General features: G+C 37.7%; 1 protein-coding gene across 6 annotated transcripts in view; it reads left to right on the top strand.

The window, feature by feature from the left end:
* The window catches only part of COL16A1 (collagen type XVI alpha 1 chain), a 133,090-nt gene that overhangs the window by 105,901 nt on the left and 2,638 nt on the right, over positions 1–24,551 (top strand). For 5 of the 6 annotated variants that reach the window (XM_075195178.1, XM_075195180.1, XM_075195177.1 and 2 more), the window contains 25 exons: positions 1,406–1,432; positions 1,518–1,598; positions 1,973–2,017; positions 2,738–2,782; positions 4,778–4,831; positions 8,746–8,799; positions 8,909–8,962; positions 9,612–9,656; positions 9,738–9,791; positions 11,091–11,126; positions 11,366–11,428; positions 13,924–13,995; positions 14,078–14,131; positions 14,410–14,454; positions 14,785–14,829; positions 14,954–15,007; positions 15,100–15,153; positions 15,236–15,286; positions 15,374–15,463; positions 15,542–15,577; positions 19,144–19,188; positions 19,447–19,638; positions 23,669–23,735; positions 23,894–24,070; positions 24,384–24,461. In XM_075195178.1, coding sequence (XP_075051279.1) covers positions 1,406–1,432; positions 1,518–1,598; positions 1,973–2,017; positions 2,738–2,782; positions 4,778–4,831; positions 8,746–8,799; positions 8,909–8,962; positions 9,612–9,656; positions 9,738–9,791; positions 11,091–11,126; positions 11,366–11,428; positions 13,924–13,995; positions 14,078–14,131; positions 14,410–14,454; positions 14,785–14,829; positions 14,954–15,007; positions 15,100–15,153; positions 15,236–15,286; positions 15,374–15,463; positions 15,542–15,577; positions 19,144–19,188; positions 19,447–19,638; positions 23,669–23,735; positions 23,894–24,070; positions 24,384–24,461 — 1,618 coding nt within the window. The remainder of the gene's footprint in view (positions 1–1,405; positions 1,433–1,517; positions 1,599–1,972; positions 2,018–2,737; positions 2,783–4,777; positions 4,832–8,745; positions 8,800–8,908; positions 8,963–9,611; positions 9,657–9,737; positions 9,792–11,090; positions 11,127–11,365; positions 11,429–13,923; positions 13,996–14,077; positions 14,132–14,409; positions 14,455–14,784; positions 14,830–14,953; positions 15,008–15,099; positions 15,154–15,235; positions 15,287–15,373; positions 15,464–15,541; positions 15,578–19,143; positions 19,189–19,446; positions 19,639–23,668; positions 23,736–23,893; positions 24,071–24,383; positions 24,462–24,551) is intronic. The other variant, XM_075195176.1, reaches the window with a different exon arrangement.

Below are 24,551 nucleotides of genomic sequence, written 5' to 3'. Positions count from 1 at the left end.
CTCTGTACTTTGACTAATTTAAAACAAATATGTAGTATCTTTAATACCAATGTACATTGATATGGTTGCATTAAGTATTGCTCTTTAACTCAGCAGTCATCATGTTTCCTTATCACCATATGAAGAAACATTACGGCATTGCTTAGAGGAGAAAGACAAGACTGTATGATAATGTGATGTGCCCGTATGACAAGGTTATGTGACAAGGTGTTGTGGTTGTGAGCTAACATGATGGGAAACTGTGGATTTCATTTAAAAAGTGCACTAGCTGATAAACCGCAAATCACTTTGGTTTTGTTCTGTAACATTTAGATGGCCTAAGTGTGTCTAGGTATGTAAAGAGGTGGACAAATCTGAAGTGGCATACTGTGCAAAAGTGTAAATATCATGAAATTCCAACCCCTTCTCCTCTAGAACAATCCTCTTTACTAAATAAAACTTATCACCTTTTCTCCTAACTGCTCTGCTTAGCCTTACTTATGGCTCAAATTAATCATGAGAGTTAGGGGAGTTTGGGTTAATAATACATGTGACTTTTTTTTGTAACATTGGGCAAAGTGTAGAAATGGGCTCTCTGTCGAAGTGCAAGAGGAAGTGGCAAAATATGTTGTATTATATGTATAGGATGGACCCAATCCAACTGCAAAATGTAAATGTTTTTGTGGAGTGAAAATGGCTATGCTTACTCCTAAGGAGCAATGAAAGATAGACCCAATCCACACAGTTATCTCATTGTAATAATCTAGCTCTGCTAAATGTCATCTCATTTTAGCACTGCTCCAGAAATCGAGGCTCATCAGTGCGCTTACTCAGCACTTAGTAAGGAATGCCCGTGCAAATTTCTGCTCTAGCGCAAATGTTACCATCTTACTCCAGAAACCCATGGCGGAAATCTAGAAACATCAGCATCTCTGAATAGGGTTTTGCTTGCAGCTCAGCTATTGTGCACTTTGTAAAGGACCTCCATTGTTTGTAAGAGTGTAATGTTGTCAACACTGTAAATATGTTGTTTACCTTAATAGTGAGGTTGAGAGGTATTGTAATAATAATGTGCTTTCCTTGTAAAAACCTTGTCTTTGTCTTACTTATATTGTGAAGTTTGTCTGTGATATTGTAATGATTCTGAATTAAAGTTGTTATAAATAATTGTAAGTAGAAAATAACAAGCAAACTATGTGAACTGTAAATAATATGGTGTTCCGTCATGTTTGTGTGTTAGCTCTCTGTCCAAGCACTTGTTTGTATGTCAACATAAAGGATTGGGATCTTGGGATCTTTTGTGCTATAACTGTCCGTGAGCGCAAATTAATTCCAATAACCTCACTACGCAATGTGTTTCTGCCTGTTTTCCTACTATGAAATATCTTCCCCTATAATCATCTGCTTTATATTGCTTTCTTTGTAGTGTCGTTTAGAAAAGAATGATGAAGTGGTGAGTATTTTATGACATCACACCTGCTTATGTCTATTTGTACATAAGTAGTCTTCCCAAACTTTATCCCACTTTTACTTTATAGGGAGATGAACCTGATCCTGGTTGTGCAGGTGGACCAGGCCAGCAAGGAATCCCAGGATTACCTGGGTTAAAGGGTGAAGAGGTAAGGACACTGCATCCTGCTATGGGAACCTAAGATTATCTGGTATCCTCTTAGGATTTAAATTATAATTAAAGGCGAATCCAGTTAAAGGGAGCAAATTTGCAACTGGACAACCCATGTTGTGATGCAGGGGTGCAAATGCTATTTTCTTTTACATACAGGGAAAATGCTGGCTGCTTTTGCACATAGCACTCAAATATTGAGCAGCTTTATTCGTGCATTGTAACTTACAAATAGGCATAGACACGCCACCCCACCAGCTGCACCTGCAGAGCAGCATGGTTTTTCCATGGTGCATACAGTCATATTTTAGCTGAATGTGCTCCTAACTCTAAGTGGCCCTTAGTCTTACTCCTTGCTTTGTCTCACTGCAGGGACCTCCAGGTGCACGAGGATTTCCTGGCTCTCCAGGATCAATTGTAAGTATTTCACGCCTTCAAAATCCTTCTGATGACGTGTATAACTGGAGTCCTTAATAATATCTGTATCATTATCCTGGCAATAATATCACTTTCACTTAAATAGAAACTATACCTAAATGTAAAAGTTGCACAATTACCTCCTCACTTAAACTAATAGAAGCACTGGAGTCTCATGTCCTGGTTGGTAATCTCCCCAGTTTACTTACAAGCTTGTCCTGACTGTCAGCCTGAGAGACATAACAGTGTGTACAGAGGTTGCTTACATCTGCACCATGGGCTCAGGTGCTTCTTAGTGGGAAATGGTTATTGTGCAAATGCTATGTTTAAATGGAGTTCTTCTTGAACTTGCATGGATTTTGGTATGTAAATTCCTGGTGAACTAGATTAAACAGGACCAATCCGTCATTGGCTTCCAAACCAAATAACACCATCCATCCCCAAGGAAATTATTAAGGTTCCTGCTTCTGAATGCGAGAAATGAGAACCTCAACTTCTGATGCATTTTGGGAATTAGAAAATAATATTTTCAAGTGATTCCTTCTGAGAAAACATTACAAGCATAATAAAATGTAACAATTCTAACAATATTAATAACCGTGTTGATGCTCCTCTCTCCAGAGGGTTGGGTCGTTTCACTCTCTTGGATACAGGGTGCTCTTGTTCCTCCTTCCACCGGCAGTGGCTTTTGGATTGTGATACCCCTATTTTTTCCCTTAGGGGCCCCCAGGTTTTCCAGGCTCTCCTGGCTCTCCCGGATTACCTGTAAGAAAGTAACACTCCTCACAACTGCTAGCTCGCTTACCCTCAACCCCATGTGCCACATAACTTCACCAATGCTGTGCCAATAAACTTACCTCTTGTGCCACACCTGATGTGATTTCAAACTTCATCCCTTTTGTGCCCAAAGTCTTATTGTGAGACAGTCTTCTCCCCTTGTGTATCAAGAGTCTCTCCTTTTGTGTCTGAAAATCTCCTCAAGCTGCCACCTACTCTGCATAGATTGTATACCTTCCCATTCCACTTTGCCCACTTATATGTGGATTTGAAAATATATACACAGAGATGGATAAACAGCTGGACAGATACATGGAGTGATAAAGAATCAGTGGTGTAAGAAACCTATTGATATACATATGTGGATAGTATGGTTATATATGGGTTGCTAGCAAAAAATGTTATATAGTTCACATTTGGGGGACCTAATGAGAGAGATGTCTATAGTTATATCTATGTTTAATGAAGAGGTTTTATCCTCCACCTAGGGACTGGGTTACCATAGTTTGAATCAAAAAGAGTAGGCACTTAAAAGACATGATGTTTGCTAAGGTCATAAAGACCACCTAATATTTCTTTTGAGATAGAAAGCAAATCAGATCAATCACATTGACAGATTATCCTGTTAATTCATTCACTTTCTGAATTTCATAACAAAATATAGATTTCTAGTGGTAAATACACCAGGACACATGTGAGTCAGACCATAGGTGTGATGGGGAGATCTATAGTGCAGTTATTTTTTTTGAGTAATATTATTACTTTGTAGGAATACATTTCCCTACATACTCTAGGTCTATTCATAACCAACCTTTGTATTTAGATGGTTCATTTTGGATAGAAATCCCTATAATGACTATACAGTATATGCAATTCATGTACTGGAATCTCTTACCCCAATCTTACACCACTCTATCCTGTATCATCATGTCACTTGCCTAATCTGAGAGCACCATTCTGTCTTACATGTCCCTGTGAGCCCAGTGTGTCATTGTCCTAGTCACTGTTCCATGTATTACTTAACCTAACCTGTGTTTTGCATATGTTTTTGGTGAGCGGGACTGTCCTACATTGCCCGTTTTGGTGTATCTTTTACTATGCTGCATCTCAGGGGTCTGTATCAAGCAAAGTTGTTATGTGAATGGCTGTTGTCTGGAATCTCTCAAAATCTTTGCCAGATCTAATTCATGTCTAATAGATCTGTGCTAGGATTTGTGAGCTAGTGAGGTTAGCACATGCTCAGTACTGGTAAATTGTGTGGCATGGTAACAAGTGACGAAGGATATAATTGGATATTATATAAGAAAATTTCTTCAAAATAGATTATTATTGATAGTCTGATACAAAACTGTCCAAACTGATGCATATATTATTGTGTATTGACGCATGGTATATTAATTGCAACTACTGAGCAAAAGAGCTCATATTTACTAAAGAAAGTTAATCTTTAGCATAATTATGCCTTCTGTACCAATTAACTGCAGCCTGATACACATCCCTCCATCTATCTACCACTATAATTTATGCTATGCACACTACACAACTACTTTTCTTGATGTTAGCTCACTTGTGTCACTCTTGTTCATTTGGCTAAAATATCTCATATCTCACCTCTATGACCAATAATTAGATTAGATGCTAATGTGATTTTTGGATTTTGCATCCAAAAGAAAAAGACAATACACAGCTGGATCAATGACAAAAAGTCTTTCACCAGAAAGTGCAGTCTTCAAAATATGTTTTGACCTGAGTTAAAAGAAGATATTAATTTGATACTTTTTAATATCAGTGGTTTCATTGCAACAAAGTCTCATTATAAGAGTACAATCACCATGAAAGGGGGCTTCTGTCTTCCAATCATTTGAAATGGGTGAGTATTGCTTCTGACCTTAACACTGAGAAATGGACCCCAGAGCAGTGACGGAATCTAGAGCACAGTATAAAGTAGCAAAGTGATCTAACTGTCTTTTTTCCTGTTTCAAGGGCATGCAAGGGGAAAGAGGACCACCTGGACCTCACGGAGATAAGGGAGATTCGGTAAGACGTTACTATAGCTGAATAATTCCTTAAAAAGGAAAAGTATTGAAGGGAATTGTGTTTGAAAGAACAATCAAAAGAACATAGCAAACATTTGAAAACAGCTGTATAAGATCAAAGTATGTAAAAGTAAATTTTCTAATCTGCCATTAGAATATTGAATTATATGTGCTGGTTGTGAACCACTTTCACACTGTACACGGCTGATCACTTATGATTATGGTTATGCAAATTAGTTGCTTCAAAAGTCTGAAACTAATTAAAGTAATAAAACACTTTTATTGTTTGGATTTTGCAAGCAATGCAGAGATTGAAATACTGTACTTTGTTTTATGTGCGTTTTATTTTTATTTGCAAAGTAATACTTTACTGGCATCATTAATTCAGATTACAATGGAAATGAGCCAAAAAAAAGGATTACATTTTTTATCATCAATTTTCGGTCTTTATGAAGCCTAAATACATTTGACTAATATTTGTAGATTTAGATTTTTGTATTTATTTTAATATTTTTTTTTGTATTGTGGAATTATTATATCATATACATTATTATCATATAGTCATTGCCCTTACATTCCTTTTTGTATGATCATCATATGCTTAGCGAATCACTCAGTTAATGATTGCAACCTCTATTGTTCCCTAAGCATCCCTTAGCGTCACACTTGAATATTGAATCTAGGGCACAACAACTAGTGTCTAGTGTAGGGTAAGAGAATATCAGTCATTATGAACAGGGTAATAACAAATTTACAGGCACATTGAACATTGTAGGAGACTTTCAGGTTAACAGCGAAAGAGGACTGTCCAGGATGACAGAATTTTAGGCAGAGTGAAAAATGTAGGGAGATATAATTATTATCAACTTATTATTAATTTTTTCACATTTACCATGAAACTCCAACTCTTCTAACCTCATTTTTTCTTCTCATCTCTCCACTTCTTTCCCTTCTTATTCCTATGCACTCTGGAACACTAGATCTGTCTGCACTGAAACTTAGCTTCCACCCTCTGACACGTCTTCCCCTGTACCTCTCTCCTATGGGCGTCTTATCCACACTCCTCGACCAGGTAGCTGATAAGGTGGTTAGTACGCTTCTTACTCTTCCCAGGCTGCACCTTTCAAGTAATTTCCCAATAACCCTGCATTCTTTGACATCAAAGTCCATTCCATCTGGCTCTTTTTCTCTGCTACATCTCTGCATTGCTGTCATCTATCACCCCCCCCCCCCCCCCAGGCCCAGTCTCCAAATGCCTTGACAATTTCAGGACCTGACTCACTCTCTTCCTACCCACAGACCTACCAACTCACATTCTATGGGATCTCAACATCATTATCAATAACTCTGCCTCTAAACTCCTCCTTTTGTCTCTCCCTGTGATGCCACAATGAAGCTACCTGGTCCTTGATGTCTCCCATTTCTGCTCCATCTCAAGCTTCTCCAACTCAATTTCCCGGCTCTCCACCTAGAACTTCCTTTGTCTTTGCCTCACCTTGTCTCCACTTGCACCCAATTCCATGCACACACACTAACGCCAAAACGCCCTCTAACAGATCCTCTTCTAACCTGTCTTCTACCATGTCTTGCCCTGACACTGCATTCTCTTTCTACAACAATTCACACCAATGACCTAGACAAGGCAGCTCCAACCACAACATGTCATCTCTAGCAATCCCAACCCCAAACAAATAGAGAAGTTCTCGCTACAACTCTGAGTTCATTCACTACAAATTTATACTATCTTCTTACTACACTGCCATTTCTCTCGCCAAACAAACCCACATTAAGTCCCTAATATACACCCAGTCAAAATACTATTGTCACCTCTTTGCCACCTTCAAATAATTTCTTTGCCCATCCCCTTCTCCTCACCTTCTTTACCCAATGCTCATGTCTTTAGTTTATACTCAATGGTAAAATTTACATTTACATTACATTGAACAGCATGTTGAGAATCTAGGGGGCACAATTAATGGTGAATACAGATTGTCAGACACTGGAAACAGTGTAGGGAAATTCTCAGCATACTAAATAGTGTAAGCAATATGGTAAAAGTTTACGAGCATTAAAATTCATTTAAGGACCATTATATACAAACAAGCTATTTGTAAACTTGAAGAACTCCCGCTGGGTGCATAGATTAGCTCATGTCCCCTGCTCTTCAGGGCATCACTCTCATTCTCTTAAACATCTAGGGGGATTTCTTTTATTTCAATTGTTGTAATTTTACACATTGATTTTGGTTTACATGGGTTCATGTATGCATATTGATACATTTCTGCTATGAAATGCACCTACTCTGTATGGTGCAAAAGGCATCCTACTGAATGTAGTGGCCGAAGCCAGATTGCTCCCAACTTTAAGGTGGTGTAACAATATCTCCATTCTACATGAATAATTGTTGGTCTTGAATGTCTGAAATATGCACTAAATATGTCTCCACTCCTCATTAAAATATTCTGTCTTTGTTTTGCACTTGAATAAGCTGCATTATTACAGCATTAAGCTATACCACATTAAGCATTGATGAACGTACTAATAAATCCATCCATACTTTACAAGCTCCCGTCATCATAGCATAAATAAGCTATTTTCAGAAAACATGACATTTTGCTAATCTAAATGAACAAAATAGGCATATGATAGTAGAAAGCAAGACAACTTTACTTATGTGCAGCTTGGTTAGTTATTGATTTCTAGAGATGCATAATGTACACACAGATACACACATGTGTATGTGATTGTATACATATATGTGTGTGTGTGTGTATATATATATATATATATATATATATATATATATATATATAAAAAGCAAACAAAAAGATATGTATGGCGCTAGTCACCGCTGCGTATGTTCTAAAATCAATATCTCAGATAACATATATATAAAAAGTCCCAAATATGAGTTCCACATTAATCAGCACTTGACTCCTGTATGAGTGGCAGCCTCAAGAGCCTGGAACCAGATGGTCAGTCCGGACAAAGGGGATAACTACAACAGAAAACAGGCGGGGCGTCTCATAGTGTGATATCAAAATGTACAGGTAGATAAAGGTAATAATATGCGTACCGTGAGGTAAGCAGCAGTGAATATCAAAGCAAAGATAGAGTAGCCTCTGTTCTGGTCTGATTCCTTCAAATCTCCATAAATCAGCACAGCAATATAGGGAGAACAAACATTGTGTAACACCGCAATAGATGATACTCCTAATGGGGGTGACGCACCTCTAAACACCAATGTTCTATAGGGTGTGTGGGACCTAGATCCCTAAATCACATAAAAGGACACCCTTATAAGTGCAAAATTAATATGAAATCTGCGTACCAGACACACAAAGGAAATCTCACATATCAAACAAGTTGTTGATTGCAGGTTTTCATGTATACATAACCATAAGCTTCACAGTTCCAACCTCATTCAATCGGCGGAAATGAACGAGATTGAGAAAAGGGAAGACAATTTGGTATATATACAAAAGTTTTAATAAAAATGTGTAAAAAGCACTCACATGAAGTATACAGAGTAGCGCTGGATAAGAATAGTACAGCTCAACGCGTTTCGTCTGAGAATAACCAAGACTTCATCAGGAGCTGCTTACCTTACGGTACGCATATTATTACCTTTTTCAACTTGTACATTTTGATATCACACTATGAGGCGCCCCGCCTGTTTTCTGTTGTGTGTATGTATATATATATATATATATATATATATATATATATATATATACATACATATACATATATATAAATATATATATATATATATATATATATATATATATGTATGTGTGTACATGTGTGTGTGTGTATATATATATATATATATATATATATATATATATATATTTAATGTGAGTTTATAGGTGTGGGTACATATAATATTGTACTTTTCTCATTCTGATTTAGGGACCTCCTGGTCTTCCTGGATATCCTGGAGCTTTGGGTCCCCCCGGACTTCCCGTAAGTGGGTTTATTGTAATAGGGTTATATGAGAAGACTTTGCAAGAAGAGGTATTAGGAAGAGTATTTAAAGTGCTGAATGACTGACAAATGACAATATTTTTTTCAGGGTCTTAAGGGGGAAAGAGGGTACGCTGGACCAGCAGCAGAAAAAGGAGAGTCGGTGAGTTGACACCCTAATTAATGGAGAGAGCAAGGAGCTATGTATTGCTTCATTCTGTTAAATAACCCTTGTGATGTCAAGTTCTATATGATTCCCAGCCCACTAAATATCACTTTATCGTTTAGCCTTATCTGAGCCAAGAATGTTAATGCAAAGTAATTGCATGACCCACAAATTGCACAGTTGTCTTATATAAATTGGGGAAAGAATCCTTAAAATAAAATTTGGGTCAGTACTCTCTTGTGGATGCAGTTTGTGACACACAATTCTTAACTGATTTCACAAGCATGGTCATCACTCCTTCAGCTCAACGGGAGGTTTCTGTCCTCCCTGAGTTTGCCTTAGGGCACCTACTTTATGGTTTGACAGGTGTACCGTCCCAGTTAAACTCCCCACCTGCCACTGTCCTCAGAGCTGTCCACTTCAAATGTGCAAGATTTTAAAAGAAAACTTGAAGCTGTGCATTGATTTAGATGAAGGCAAAGCCTCAATTCAAGGAAGAAATCATATGCACAAAAATGTAAAAGGCCCGTTTGTATATGTTTCCCTATTTCAGTAATAGACCATTGATATTACATACACACATAAAACATAATGTTCATAATAAAATGTAATACTTCTAATTATTGTCTTTTTTTTATCATGTAAGGGTCCTCCTGGTATTCCTGGCGTTCCTGGTCCAGCTGGACCTTCGGTAAGTTTGTATTCGCTATTTCCTCTTGTTGTGACGACTCTCAGTTTTCAAATTATTTGATGATGTCGTCTAACTTTTCAGGGACCAAGAGGAGAACGAGGAGTAACAGGAAATTCTGGAGAGAAAGGTGATCAGGTGAGTAGCTGGATAACCACTATTTTCTGAATGCTGGTGTTTTCTTTAGCTGCATCCGTTGTGCAATGCAAAGTTATAAATACAGGCATTAAAGTGAAAATACATTTAAATGTCACTGTGGATTATTCCTTTCCTTGCCCTTTTAGTGTATCTTCCACTATTACGATGTACCATGTCACATCCCATTTAGGCTCGGATTTGTGAATATGGCTACGGACACTATTCTTACTTTGTACATTATTATTGTTATTATTGTATTATTAAGAATTCTTATTTACAGATAAACATTTAGATATGGGGTAACTTATTTGTATTTATTTATTGTATAGATGGGATGAGGGAGGGTTGCAGCTACAATGATAACAAGGTTGGGGCTAAGGAGCAACAGTGAAAAAGTGGCTATTAATAAAAGCATAAGAGCAACTGTTGAGATAGCAACGCCTCGTACATGGTGATGCTGGCTTGTCACATGATTGAACTTACACAAAATATATTTGTGTAAGATGTAAAATATATACTATGTATTTGAACATATTCCAGAGTAGAGCAGTTTAGTTTAGTTTAGTTTAGTTTAGTTTAGTCATATTATCATTATTTGTTTTCACAATAGACTATACAACATATCTAACAGTGATGTTTCATTATGTGACGGGAATGGTTATTGCTAATTAAAAGCCTGGTTTAGATTTGGGTTTGAAATACAGCGTATAGACCACAGCATAGATTCAATCTGGCGTAGATGTGCAGTCGGAGTAAAATGTCATCATCATCATCATCAACTTTACTGTTATAAATAAGAGGAATAAACAATGTGCCATCAGCACATATATATTGTTTTATGAAAATTAAATTAATTAATTAATTTCAAAATTGGCACCCCCACACCAGTGAATAACGAGCACCAGTGCTATAGCTTGCCGTAGGCTGATTACTGCTAAAGTAAAGTCATTCACATGGAAACGTTGTCGTTAATTAGAAAGTGCAACATCTGAAAACCAACAAAACTTCATGACCTATTAATATTATTTTCTTCCAAATTTGCAAGTTCATACAAGGTCATATTTTGACACAATTTATGTCAATAAACACAACGTGCTACTTTTTAGTAATGTTTGGCCAAAATTCCTCATTGTGTGTGCCCTGGAACCATATCTTACCCACAGAAGCCACTTTGGATGGCACCTCTGCCAGCTTTTCTTATTATACATGCTATCAATGCTTCATGTCAGGGTAAATGCATGAGATCACATGTCACATTGTATTTATTTATACATCTTTCCTGTTTTTTTCACCCCACAGGGATTTGCAGGTCCACCTGGATTCCCTGGGCCTCCTGTAAGTAAAGAACTGGGTAAATTAAGATGTGGTACTGTAGTTGAAATATAATATGACCTCTGATAATCTGTTAGTAGATAATATGCTATACTTTATCTGTAAATTAAAACTATGATATATAACATGAGGTTCAGAGACAGCCATTGTCAGTGTGATGTAATGATTGGTCAATATACTAGTACAGCAGTTCTATGACTGGAAGTTTGGAGACTGGGAATGTGACAATGTTCTATTTTCAGGGACCTCCTGGATTTCCAGGAAAAGTAGGGTCCTCAGGACCACCTGGGCCTCCTGCTGACAAGGTAAGTGATATATTATTCTAGGATTTTTTTTATTTAACTTAGGTTAGATACACACTGAAGAATTTCCTGACCAACGTGTGATCTACAATGACTTTACCTTCGACTAAAGGTCCGATCGCTCAGACAATTAATGCGTACACACTAGTCACATTTTGGACGATTAACAAAAGACCAACCATCTGGCCTGTAACTTTTCACAGGCATATTGTCGTGATCAAAGATTTGAAGGTCCATTTAAACAATATCCCCAGAAATTTAAATAAAGGGCAGAGCATGTTCAATAGAAACCACCCAAAACCTCATAAAAAAGAGAAGGGAACATATTTTCTTCATTCATTCATTAGCACATAATTGTGTTAATTTGCAACTGCATATCAACAATTTTTTTTACTAATATGAATAATGTCTTATAATCTGTTTTTATTGTTTCTTAAAGTCATACATACAAAACATATAACAGTTTTTTGTGCATATAAAAAATACAGAATTAACAATTCGATTCAACAATCTTGACTTACAATATTTTGGTCATATTTGCTCTAGTATCAAAAGTGCACAAGAAAATTGGCTGTAGTTGTTTTGTATCTAATTCTCAATCACATTTTTAAATAATAAAAAATAAAGGGGGTAGAACGAGTGGGGTGGGTAGGGGTGGGGGGAGGAAGGGGGTAAAGCTCAGCTTGGAGCAACCTTTAGCTGTATTAGAGATACTATAAACAAGATAATATTCACTTCAAACCCTTTTTCATAAGAAACAAATGAATGAGAGATATGTAATTTAAGTCTTAATACTATCTCATACCCTCCGACTATCAATATTTTTCAATATTCGTATAGAACAGAATATGTATTATGTCTTGCATATTTTGAGGTAAGGATTCTATATAAAGTCCCCATTTGTGATAAAAGCGTTCTAATATGGATAATGTTGAAGAACAACAAGCAACTGCTCTTTTCCTGCTACAGGTACAGGCATCAGAAATTTTTATACACACACCCCCAAAGGAGTCACAGTTACTCGTGGGTTGATCGGAAATTTTACACACTACATGATCATTAGGTGATTGGGAGGAAAATATTAAACAGTACGACCAACCCAATGAGCCGACAATCAATATTTTGGGATGACTTTCTACCATCGTGACATTATACACACTAACCCGACTTCCGACCGAACGGTCGTTTGTCGGCTGATTTGCCCGATGATTGGGCGAAAAAGCTCCAGTGTGTACCCAGCCTTATACTATACAATAGTCTAATATTTTGCCCTTGGCTAATGTGTAGCAATATGGAAAGAAAACATGACTAGACTGAGTTATGTTGCCGATCAGTTACAGTGAACAACTAGCAATGAGTAATGTTCAAATTTCTATTACTAATATTTTGGGGGTCATCTACAAACTGATGGCATAGTGCAGATTTGTGCAAAAATCTAATTTAGCATCATTTACCCAGTGACCACAGGGGTGGCTGAACAGATACATTTGAGGCAAAGTGAAGAGCATTAGGTGGTTCCCAAACTGTGCGCCGGCTCCCTGGGGTGCCGCGGCGATCACACAAGGGTGCCGAGGCGATCTCACAGGGCCGGTGGTAAGCAAGTCAGGGAACTACTTGGTAATTATTTTGGCTTAGGGGTGCCTGGAAAAAATTAAGGGCATCTGGAACTGAGAGAGTTTGGGATCCACTGGTATAAGGTAAATGGGATTACCAGTGGAGAGGTTTCTCCTGCTGCCTACTGGGTCAGCTGTATTTTTAACTATATTTACCAACGTTTTCAAGCTACTTTATTATTACTTTATAGAGATCTCTTGACTGCTCTATTGCTCTAAAAGATGCCCACCCAGTATTTCACTGCCAAACAATGCAAGCATTAGGCCTTCTCACATCAGAAGAAGCACAATGTTGCATCCCTGCCTTCACAACTATGTTGACAAGCTAAACTATAAAAATAACTGTAAATGCTGCCATATTCTTACAAAACTAGGCACACAATGTTACAAAATAGCAATTTCTGGTCCACATTTTGTAAATTAGCCTTAGTGCATTTGTTTTTTCACAAAAGACACCCTCTTTATGTCTAAATCCGTGTGCAGTGACATAAATCTGAGGGAGAAAGCAGTTGTGTGATGGACAACAGTTAAAAAAACGGCTTTGCACTTTGCATCTCTATTTTTTGCTTCCCAAATTATGGATCTTGACATTATTTCTCTATTCGTATCATTGGGGAATTGACCAGATCAATGTCATAGACTTATAGTGTCTATAAAAGAAAATATTAATGAGTGAATAATTTTAATGAGTAAAAGAATGTTATAGAGTTGTATAAGGAGCCACAGAGATCATTATAAGGTTGACTATTTGGCACAATATAATAAAACTAAAGCATTGCAGAGATACTATCTTAATTTATTCCATGTATTCATTTGTAAAGGTCTAAGTTTACAATTAATTCAAAACCTTGACTAATTTATATCTCTTTATTCACTTTTATGCAGGGTCCTGAGGGGCAACGTGGTTCTCCAGGACTAACTGGTCCACCTGGTCCTCCAGGGATGCCTGGAATACAGGTGAGTGGAACCTGCTTTTGAAAAGAATTACAGCATGAAGGGCCAGAATAACCTTAAAACTATCCTATGTGAAATTCTATAGGGACCACCTGGAATTGAAGGCCTAGATGGGAAGGATGGGAAGCCCGGAGTAAGGGTATGTACCAAAACAAAATCAACCATGATAAAAATTATTGTAACTATTAAACACAGTATAGAAGAGTACATTGCATGATCATATATTAATGGATACGTTATTAAGTAAAGTTTTAGTATTCATTTTCTCCAGAAGCCTGTACAGGTGTTACTTATATAAGTAGCTATGCTTAGAGCTATTCTGCATTGCAGTAAATACTGTATTACCAGGGATTCTATATTACTTCATATAAAAAGTTTAGTTCTTTTTATCTATCCTGCCCTGTCTTCCATCTGCAGGGAGAACCAGGTCCTCCAGGGCTGCCTGGACGTAACGGTGTTCCGGTGAGTGAAAGCAAAAAGGTCTAAGTGTTATGTGTCCTGTCCGATTAGGTATCATTTGTGCGTATTTTGACATCATTTTATTATTTATGGAGGCCTTAAAATAAGCCTTTTATGTTGGTGTCTTTACTTTCTAAATTGAAAGAGGTGTTTTAATAACAGATTTTGGGTATACTGTGAAGCTGAATCACATTGTGTGTGTTTGGATGTAAGATTAAGTTAAAATAATCGCCATTCAAATTTGGAACATGTTTTAGTAGATTATATCATTGGGTGCTACTTTGAAGCTGTTTTATCTCTCCGAATATGTGTGTAATTTGTTTTTATTTTTAGGGATTTAAAGGAAAAACAGGACATACAGGAGTCCCTGGCCCCAAGGTACAGCTTTTTAAACTATGTTTGGGTTCCTGATCATTTCTGTTGTAACCACACTAAAGTTTTACTAACTCTTGCTAAAGATTTACTATATGGACTAACTCATAGGTTGACCTTTGTTTCACAGGGAGATTGTGGACCTATTGGACCTGCAGGGGCTTCTGGGAGGCCAGGAGCAGAGGTAAGCTCAGAACAGTATTGGTCACTAGTTACTAAAAATGTAATTGATTTGATCATGTCTATGATGCTGTGAATATCCATTCTTCAATTTAGGGCGACCCTGGTCCCATGGGTCCACAAGGACGTCCAGGTCCTCCAGGACACATTGTAAGTAAAGAAAGATAATGTATGTTGACACAAACAAACACAGACTGTCCACCTTATACTGTATTTGGCACCTTATTTCTAGGGACCCGCTGGAAGCCCAGGACAACCAGGCAACACAGGATCTCCAGGACTGGTAATTCTATAATAATGCTTTATTAAATTAGAGGCAAATATTAGACTTTATAATAACACCTGCCTGACTACATCTGTTTTATTCTAGGGCTTGAAGGGTGAACGTGGGCCCTCTGGTGAGAGGGGTCTAATGGGTCTTCCAGGTGAACCAGGAGCCCCAGGACATCCTGGGCCTGCTGTGAGTATCCCAAGCATCACTGAAGTCAGCAATCAGTATATGTGTATAGGTAAATCTTATCTTCGTGTCTCTCATTAGGGTGAAATGGGAACAGATGGAGCTCCTGGTAAAGAGGTATGTGCTATGACAAAGCATAGTCCTTCTATTCAGTTATATGCACACTACATGTATATGTGTGAACAGGGCTACATTTTGATATGTGACACATTATATAAAGGTACCAGATGACTTCCTAACTAATAATGTCCTATTAAACCTAATACCTAACACTAAATGGTCTCTGGGATATTTGTGATAAGTGGTGCCAGGTTATCAACCCTGCATTACCCCTTTGAATGGCAACCAAGGATGTGAGGGAGTGAGAGTCTTACTTTGTATGTCTCTGCACACCTGGGGGTAAATGTATCAAATTGTGGTTCTGGCAATCGAAGATTTATCTGCTCTTAATCATTAGAATTTGTAAGCAGTTTTAACAAATAAGTAGAAAGTGTGGTTTTATGAAAGGTATTGGTTATTTTCAAAACATAGATTAATTACTTAATGTGCACAAATTACACTGAAAAGTAACAGAATTAGCATATAAATTGTATTGATTAACTACACCTTTCTCACAATAAAGTTCCTGAGTCAGCTAATGATTTATATGCAAATATGAAACAATGAAGACAAATAAACAAACAATATGGATAAATGGTTCATTGCCTTGTAAGAATGGATAGGTGCAGTGCTGCATCTATTTTCTCATGGATGAGAGTGTTATCTCTTATCTGTAGGTCATAGGAGTTCGGCAGGTACCAGTGTCTTGCAGGAATAGAGCAGGATCTTTAAGAATAGTATTAGTATATTGCTTATTAATAGCTTTTAAAACAGCTGTTATAAACACGTGAAATTGAAGGAAGTACACAGACATTTTACTTAGGGCTTGCTGCTTTTTTTTATCATCATCATCATCACCATTTATTTATATAGCGTCACTGATTCCACAGCGCTGTACATAGAACTCATTCACATCAGTCCCTGCCCTATTGGAGCTTACATTCTAAATTCCCTAACATACACACAGACAGAGAGAGAGAGAGAGACTAGGGTCAATTTTGGTAGCAGCCAATTAACCTTCCAGTATGTTTTTGGAGTGTGGGAGGAAACCGGAGCACCCTGAGGAAAACCATGCAAACACGGGGAGAATATACAAACTCCACAGAGATAAGGCCATGGTCGAGTATTGAACTCATGACAATGTTTTATACATATTGTTGTCAGAGTTAATCCAGCCCCTTAATCACTCCAGGTTGATTCACTAATCTTGTACTCAGTCCCTTCTTCAGACTGGTACCACAAAGACTTTGAGGACTTGAGTCCCCAAGGTTTTGGTGCCCCCTTCAAGCCAAATATGGCTCGAGGAGGACAGAACCAAGACTTCATACTAGTGGTCCTACTGCTGGCGCAGTCAGAGCTCTTTGACCTGGGCTGTTGCTTTTCTTCCTGGGACCTCCAGGGAACAGAAGGATTGATTACAATTGTCAGTCTTAAAAATTTAAACATGTCCTGCAGAACATGGAAGGTGTGGTGGATGGGGGCCAAACCACAATTTGGAACATAAGTCAGTCTTCCAAGGACTGGCTATTGTGTCAAAATCTCTCTAAGGGCAAGGTATAAAGCTGTTTTTAATGAGATGGGTCCCTTTTGATTGCTCTCAGCCAGTGCCTTATTGTCATTTGCAACTCCCACTGCCACCACCTGGCCATCAGCTTCTCAGCAATTATGAGGGTCCACTGCACATCAATTTGGTGTCCCCCACTGTGGGAAGGCATTGCTGCCACCACCATGCTCCTTCAACCAGCACCTGGAAACATCTCACACTTCAGGGTAGTATGCATATCTTTTATAAACCTCTAAGCTGGTTACTTTGGCTCCTGATTGCTTAAATTGGATTAGGACAGCAGGGTAGCGAGCAAGAATCTGGGCTCGATGCAGGACAATCGGTAGATGGATTATAGAGATAACTCTAATATGTTGGTCACAAGAACATAGCAGGATCTTAGCAGTGAAGATGCTCATTGCCCAAAGGTTTTTATAAGACCTGTTACACAAAACTTAGAGATATTTATGTTACACACAGGCACACGTTACATTGGCCTTTTTTTTATGCAATGTCTATACAACATTTTGGAGCCCCCCTGTCCTTTTAACCTATCCAGGCTGATACACTTACAGTACCTATAATGAAGATCAATCTGGGTCAAGCCTTTTGTTTTTACATTTACTGCAGTGTAAAGGGGGGACATATGGCTCCAGTGGACTGGACACCAGATCCCGGGGTGGCAGTAAGAGCTCAAGACTGTGATGCTTTGCATCATGGGACACCCAAAAAGCACTGAACCTTATGAATTGATTAGAATCCATTCATTGCTACAGCAAGGAGACAATGCTACTCTCCAATACCACTTGGAGAATTGGAATATGGCAGACAAAACACCACTGGCCCCTTCTCTCACTCTCGATCCTGCATAGCTAACAGGAACACTGCCTGGGGTGGGTCCCAGCAGTGGCCACTTGTGTTCCCCACACTCCAGATCTTGTGAAATTAATGTTTTCTATTAAACACATTAGATACATTTCATGGGGCATGATTCAAGTGTTAAAACATTTCTCTGGCATATATGGTAGGGGCAGAGGCTGAAGAAGACCCCACCATGAAGTCACAAGGAACTCTGGAATATCTAGGGATCTGCAGGCCTCTCTTACATCAGCTAGTAGTGTTTATTACTTCAACATCATAAACAAATGCTGGTCAAAAACATTATCCAAGCCAAAGTAGCAATACAGAAAGCACTGACCACTAAACAATGGATGCTCATTTAAAGTTTGGCAAAATGCACCTGGATTTTTTCTAAAACAATATTCTATAGACAAATAAGTGGATTTGGTTTTGGTGAAAATGGTTCTCATTTTGTCTGGAGAAAATCTAATATTGCATTCAATCAGGCATAGTGGTGGTAATGTCATGGTTTGGGAGTGATTTGAGGCATCATGCTATGGATAACTTACCATCAGAGCACTGAAGATAAAGCTCAACAATGGTTGGATAAAAAAGTACTTTGACTTTTAAAATGGCCTAATTAAAGTCCAGAGTTGAAGCAGTTGTGCAAGGAGGAGCAGTCCAAAATTCCTCTAGTGCTCTATGTAAGTCCGATGGTAACATCAGGTTCAATTGTTGATGTTAATAGTGGTATAACCAGTTAATGTGCCCAAGAGGTCAGTTACTTTTTTACATTCCATTCGGTATTGCACACATTTCAGTAATACATATATCAAATAAATATCAATATTTTGTCTTATTTAGTAAATCAGGGCCCCTACTAGCTAATATTAGTTTTTTGTTGATGTTATAACATTCACTGTGAACTAAGTGGTATTGCAGAAAAACAGACAGGGGGCAAATCTTTTTTTCAAACCACTGTAAATAAGGTATATCTCCTCCGTATTATTGGCACTAAGTCCATGATCTACATAATACATTTAGGTTTAGGTCAGAGAAAAACAAAAAGTCCACAAAAATTCCAAAATAATCTTGTGTTCTACTATTTTCATGCAATCGATATTAGACTAATATGAGGTTCTGGCTGTCACTAGATTTGTTCTATATGTCTTTTCATGTTCATTCCCATTCTCTCTGCAAGGGTGCTCCTGGAAAACCTGGAATTCCTGGAACATATGGAGAAAAGGTGAGGAGTCATCCATTATTTAGTCATTTGGAAGTTATGTAATCTGGGGGTATATTTACTAAAATGGGGGTTTGAAAAAATGGAGAAGTTACCTATAGCAACCAACCAGATTCTAATTATCATTTATTTAGTATATTCTACAAAATGACAGCTGGAATCTGATTGGTTGCTATAGGCAATATTCCCACTTTTCCTAACCCACAGTTTAGTAAATATACCCCCTGATGTCATTACCCATGCCTTACACTCTTATTGTAGGGAGAAGCTGGGGCTCCAGGTTCTGCAGGGCCTCCAGGGGAGAGAGGAAGACCAGGACCTCCTGGAGATGGCTACGGAAAAAGTTCAGCTGCAGGAATTGTGGGGCCTAGAGGACCTTCTGGAGAGAGAGGAACGCCTGGCTCTCCAGGACCACCAGGCACTCCAGGAACTCCAGGAACTCCTGGAATAATGGTAAGAATGGGGAAAGAGAAAAAAGTGTGGGTAGATCAGAATTTTGTAGTCTCATTAGTTGGAAAGTTACAATGGAGCATTGAGGATTCTAATGCTTGTCTTAGAAATAAAATGACATAAATATTGTGCAGAAACTGCTGTTGGTTCATCTTATGGAAAGATTAAAAGTAGAAGCAAAATTGGAGGTTGGAAGGCATAGGTAGAAGCTTATGAGTCTATGAGAAATGTCATTATAAAATGTACAGTTTTTGTTTTAATATTCACTTTATTAACTGAGTCTTTCAAATGCAAATCTATCATTCTGATTGTGCATTAAATCCTACAAAAAGGATTCATTATACCTATAGTACAGTGTGTGAAAGTGTATAAAACATAGCCATAAAAATACAGGAAACAGAAGTAAGAGTACAACTGTCAATGAGCAAAAAGAAAAGTCGCTTTTAATTTAAATATTTAAAAATATGAAAAATGCTATAATTTTATAAAAAAATAAAGATGTTACTAAGTGCAGACTGTCATATTTCCAAATACAAGAAATTGGCACATGTTTTAATTAAAAAAAAATTCAGCTGGAATTAATTCAATGGAAGTAAATAATAGGTTAATTCTCACGCATAGATTAAATAGATAACACAAGTTAGGTTAAACAGAGCTTAATGTCCTCTCATCTACTACGCCTGCAGGGGTAATTACTTGACGTATAGGGAGAAGCCCTATCGCCGGCGAAAAGACTCATTTTTGTCAGCCATAAGGCTTTTCGTCCTTTGATAAATACGCCCAACAGTCTGATATAATAATCCAGTGATAAAGCACAGCAAAATCTAATATGTCACTTAAAATGTTCATCTATGTCTATTACATGAGTTACAATTTTCAGCAATATCTAATGTGCCATTTCTAATGCTCTTGAAAATAAAATATGCCAGTAATAATGCCCAGCAAAGTCTATTATGTTAATGATAATGCCCATTAAGTTATAATATGCCAGCGGTCTTGTCCATTAAGATATATTATGCTATTGATAATCCCCAGGATGGGAGACTCCAGAGGAGCATGTCCCCATTAAGATCTAATATGCTCAATGTCTATGAAAACATCATTTATCCTAGTGATAATGATCAATGCCAGACACTGCTCTACAAGATGTAATATGCCAGTGTGGATAATAACCAGCAATATATAATATACCAGTGCCCAGCACGGTATCATATGCCCCTGATAATTTCCAAGGGCTAACATGTCAAGATCAGTGATTTGTAATGCACAACTAGAAAGAATATGGCAGTGATATTGTCCAACAACAGTGAAAATGCACAGTAAGATCCATTATATACTAATGGAAATTTCTGAGCAGGATGCAGTGTCCTATAATTTATACACCAGCAGTAGTAATGGCTATAAAGTACCTAGTAGTAGCATCAATTCTCAGTAAGCATTATTACCTAGTAATATGCAAATCAGTAGCAATACCGTCCAATCAGATGCCTATCTGTAGTAGTAAAGCCCAGTAGTAGTATGTAGCTTTATTATGAACTGCAGTAGCTTTAATTTAATGAGCAACAGTTCACACCTTTTGCCAGGCTTCCACCTTCCCATAGGTAAGTGCAGAGGGGAATTAGAATTATATTCTGAGTTCTAGTCCAGGTTTAATATGTAATATATAAATGCTTAGTGGCGTGTGTGTGTGTGAAGAAAAAAAAACAAGTTGCAGCGCCACCTGCTGGGCAGAGTTATACACTGACCTACTAAATTCTTAGTGTGTGTGGGAAAAAAAAATTCAAAAAGGGCTGAAATTTGGTAGGGCTCAAACTCATTTTCGTGAGGTAATTTTACCTCATGAACACACATGTGTAGAGGCGTGCGTTAGTGTGTGTGTGTGTGTGTGTGTGTGTGTGTGTGTGTGTGTGTGTGTGTGTGTGTGTGGAAAAAACTATTTTCTCAGAAAGGGCTCATCCAATTCACCTGAAATTTGGTATACTGACATTATTTGACAAAAAAATTAGAATAGTCAAGTCAGTTAACTTCCATCATCCCCCCTTCCCCCCGTGGGAGGGGTAGTAAAGGCTAAATTTACGAGTTGAGGGGTCAAACTCATTTTCGTGAGGTAATTTTACCTCATGAACACACATTAAAAAGGCCGCTTGCGTCGGGAACTAACGCTCTTCCCCTGAGGAGGCCTGGACTAGGTCCAAATGCATGACAAGAACCTTTTTAAGACCTTAAGTAGCTTGATTTGACTAGAATGCATGAGTATCATGCACGGGTTAACTTGTGTAATATATGAGGCAAAGCTGAAGTGCTACTAATTATAGAACTGCACAAGCATTTCAACTAACTCCTTTTGCAAAGCAGTGTGATTTGTAGACATGTCTAGAGGAACTATATATAGAATATTTGCCTTATATAAAGTACTATGTTGTATTTGCAACATATGTATAACTTATCCTATGAATACTTTGAATAAAGGCAAAGTTGGAATCCACTCTATCAAACATCTGCATCTGCCCCATGAATCTGGTGAGTTTTAGAAGTGCTGGTCACTGCCAGTCCCCACCCCTTCAATCCTGGATATAATTCCATTGGATCAGAGGAGAAAGCTGAGAACAATACATTAAAATAAAAATAAAACAAAAATACATTAAAAAAACATTATATCTTAAAGCCTGTTGCAATGTCCCTCTTGACACACTAGGGGCTAGATTTACTAAGAATCGTGTTTGGTAGCGGTTTGAAACCGCCACCCATCGCCGGCGGTTTAGTGGTTCAAACCGCCGCATTTACTATAGGGCAGCTTGAGGCTTCAATTTAAAATGACTGGTGATGTGTGGCAGATTGAAAAAGCTAAACCGCCGGCAGTTTGGATGAAACTGCCATCAAAACCGCCATCCAAAAGACTGGACAGGACAGTTTGAATACCTGCTTCACAATGGCTTGATAGCTTAAATATGCTGTTTGAACTATTTTGCCATTCAGAACATTAGAGAAAGCACCATTGACATTTAAATTATGTTTGCAATCATTATTTATTGATTAAGGGGAAAAAATAATTAAATATTAACTTATGAGGGAATAAAAAATTTTCATTATATTAAGGGGATAACATTATTTAATTATTATATATTTGCATAATATGTCATGACAAATTGTGCAACATAAATAATTATATCCACCATTAACAATCGGTTAATAATATTATATATTAACATTTTCTACATAATATAATGCTATAATAGTGTCCCTTTAAAAGAAAATATATAAAAAAAAATTCTCTCATAAGTTAATATTACATTTATTTTGTCCCTTTATCAATAAATAATGATTTTCCAAATAATTATAATATCAATGGTGCTTTCTCTTATGTTCTGAATGGCAAAATAGCTCAAGCAGCAGCTGTTTGATCAATCTCACCATTCACAAGCGCCTCTTTCATTTTGGCCATTTGGATGGCTGTTTTGCGGCGGTTTTGAAAACCCCAGCTTAGTAAATCCTGCTGTTTGTATATTCATCATTGTTAAAATCGGGATGGCGTTTTGTAAAGTGGTGATTTTGAAAAGTGTAATTTCTGGCCGTTTTGATGGTAGTTTGGGCTTTAGTAAATCCGCCGGTTTCAAAACCGCCGAAAAACTAGCCGAAAAGTGGCGGTTTGAGCAATCCACCCGTTAGTAAATCTAGCCCTAGGTCTGGGCCTTACATGTTTTTATAGTAAATACGACCATGCTTGAAGCCCAACCAGTTAACCAACCGTGTGTCATGTATTTGCAGCCATATGCAGGAGCGGCTGGTTGCTGCTAACTACCAAGGGGACTGTCCAACGCTACAACTCCCAGAACAATACAAAGTAGCTGTAGCTTTAAGTGGAAAGTAAAACATAGGAACTCTACTAGTTACAAGCAAACATACCTTTTAAACCATGGGGAATTTATTACTAAAAGTAGATTTAGCGTTTGAAGAATTAAATAATATTTGTGCATTATTTATTTTGTCCTATTACAGGAGCTAGTAAAATAATGTTGTGTTTTTTTATTATTAGGCGGACCCCATCAATTATGATGAAATTAAGAGGATGATTCGGCAAGAGATGATGAAGCTTTTTGACGGTATGTTTGCTAGACTTGTGGACTTGTGATTCCTAAATGACATATGTATCTGACTTCTCTAAATGTAACATATAATAATAAGGTTATGAAATTTTAGACATGCTTGTGGCAAATTTTTCCTATATATATTTTTTTGTGACTGATGACTGCACCCATAGAGAGGATGGCGTATTACACCTCACGCATGCAGGTGCCAGTGGAGATGGTTTCCTCACCTGGAAGACCAGGTCCTCCTGGGAAGGATGGCGTTTCAGGACGCCCAGGTACCCCAGGCGCTCCAGGATCCCCAGGGCAGATTGGCCGGGAGGGAAGACCAGGTGTCCCTGGAATGAGAGGTAAAAAGAAAGTACATACAGATTAGTGGATGCATTAAACTAGTGCAGCTGAAAATATGTCTAAAACTTATCTACTTATGTCTGTATGTTATTTTATAAGTATTTCAGTCTACTTTATGTCTACTAAAAAAAAAATTCTTGTGATATGTATATATTTTACATACAAGCATCATTTGGGAAATAATACTGATATATCCTTTACAGCTTTTGAATAAACTGTTTTTATTGAATAAAAAAATCCAACTTGTTTTAAGGAATCCCTCACACCTTTAAGGAATGTACATGCATATTATTTTTTCATTTTTATTTGTAGGTGAACCTGGAACAAAGGGCGAGAAGGGGAACAATGGTATTGGTATCATGGGTGATGTGGGCCCCCCTGGAGCACCAGGTATGATTTACTTTAAGCTTCTTGTATTCATTTGTGTAGAGAAGTAATTAAAGGAGGACAAGCAACTTGTAACTTCCACCAATGAGTTAT

The sequence above is a fragment of the Mixophyes fleayi genome, chromosome 2, assembly GCF_038048845.1.
Source record: "Mixophyes fleayi isolate aMixFle1 chromosome 2, aMixFle1.hap1, whole genome shotgun sequence".
NCBI lineage: Eukaryota > Metazoa > Chordata > Amphibia > Anura > Limnodynastidae > Mixophyes > Mixophyes fleayi.
Note: the sequence above shows the minus strand (reverse complement) of the source record. Positions and strands in the feature narration are given on the sequence as shown.